Here is a 542-nt window from a genome sequence, read left to right as displayed (position 1 = left end):
AAACTTTTCATCACAATTACCTCTTCCACAAGCCGCGTTTATTGTTCGTTGCTTTTAAAAACAACAAACAGCATTACTGTCGGCAGCAAAACATTTGCGAACGTTGCTCGTGACGCTGATCGACCAAAAGTGCACCGTGCGTAGATTCGAATCGAAAGATAATCTACACAAACAAGTTTGCAAAAGATTCATTCGCCAACGAACCCAGCGACGACTGATTTTGGTCAAAATTGCACCGTCAGCTCCATCCGTTTGCCTGTCAACGGTTTCACGTCCTGTTGAACTCTCTCTTCAGAGTTCTTTTCAACTTTCCCTCGCGGTACTTGTTCGCTATCGGTCTCGTACGAATATTTAGTCTTGGGTGAGATTTACCACCCGCTTTGGGCTGCAGTCTCAAGCAACCCGACTCGATTAGGAGCCGCGACACCATGCACAAAACATCGTTCGTTATGGGTCCTGCACCCGCTCTGAAGCCCCAATCAAGGGAGCCTACGAACTGATTTCAGCACATGCAACGACACCTTTAACACCACACTGTTGAC

At 47.0% G+C, this 542-nt stretch overlaps 1 protein-coding gene across 1 annotated transcript; it reads left to right on the top strand.

The window, feature by feature from the left end:
* Positions 1 to 71: 71 nt before the first annotated feature.
* On the top strand, positions 72 to 471 carry Tsp_13873 (conserved hypothetical protein; the record flags this gene model as incomplete). Its single annotated transcript, XM_003370383.1, is given in 2 exon segments — positions 72 to 341; positions 356 to 471. Coding segments are annotated over 2 exon segments (386 nt in total), but the record flags the coding sequence as incomplete, so codon positions are not given.
* Between the last annotated feature and the right edge of the window lie 71 nt (positions 472 to 542).

Source organism: Trichinella spiralis (assembly GCF_000181795.1).
Source record: "Trichinella spiralis strain ISS 195 chromosome Unknown Scfld826, whole genome shotgun sequence".
NCBI lineage: Eukaryota > Metazoa > Nematoda > Enoplea > Trichinellida > Trichinellidae > Trichinella > Trichinella spiralis.
The sequence above is the reverse complement of the archived record's forward strand: the minus strand, read 5'-3'. Positions and strand labels throughout refer to the sequence as shown.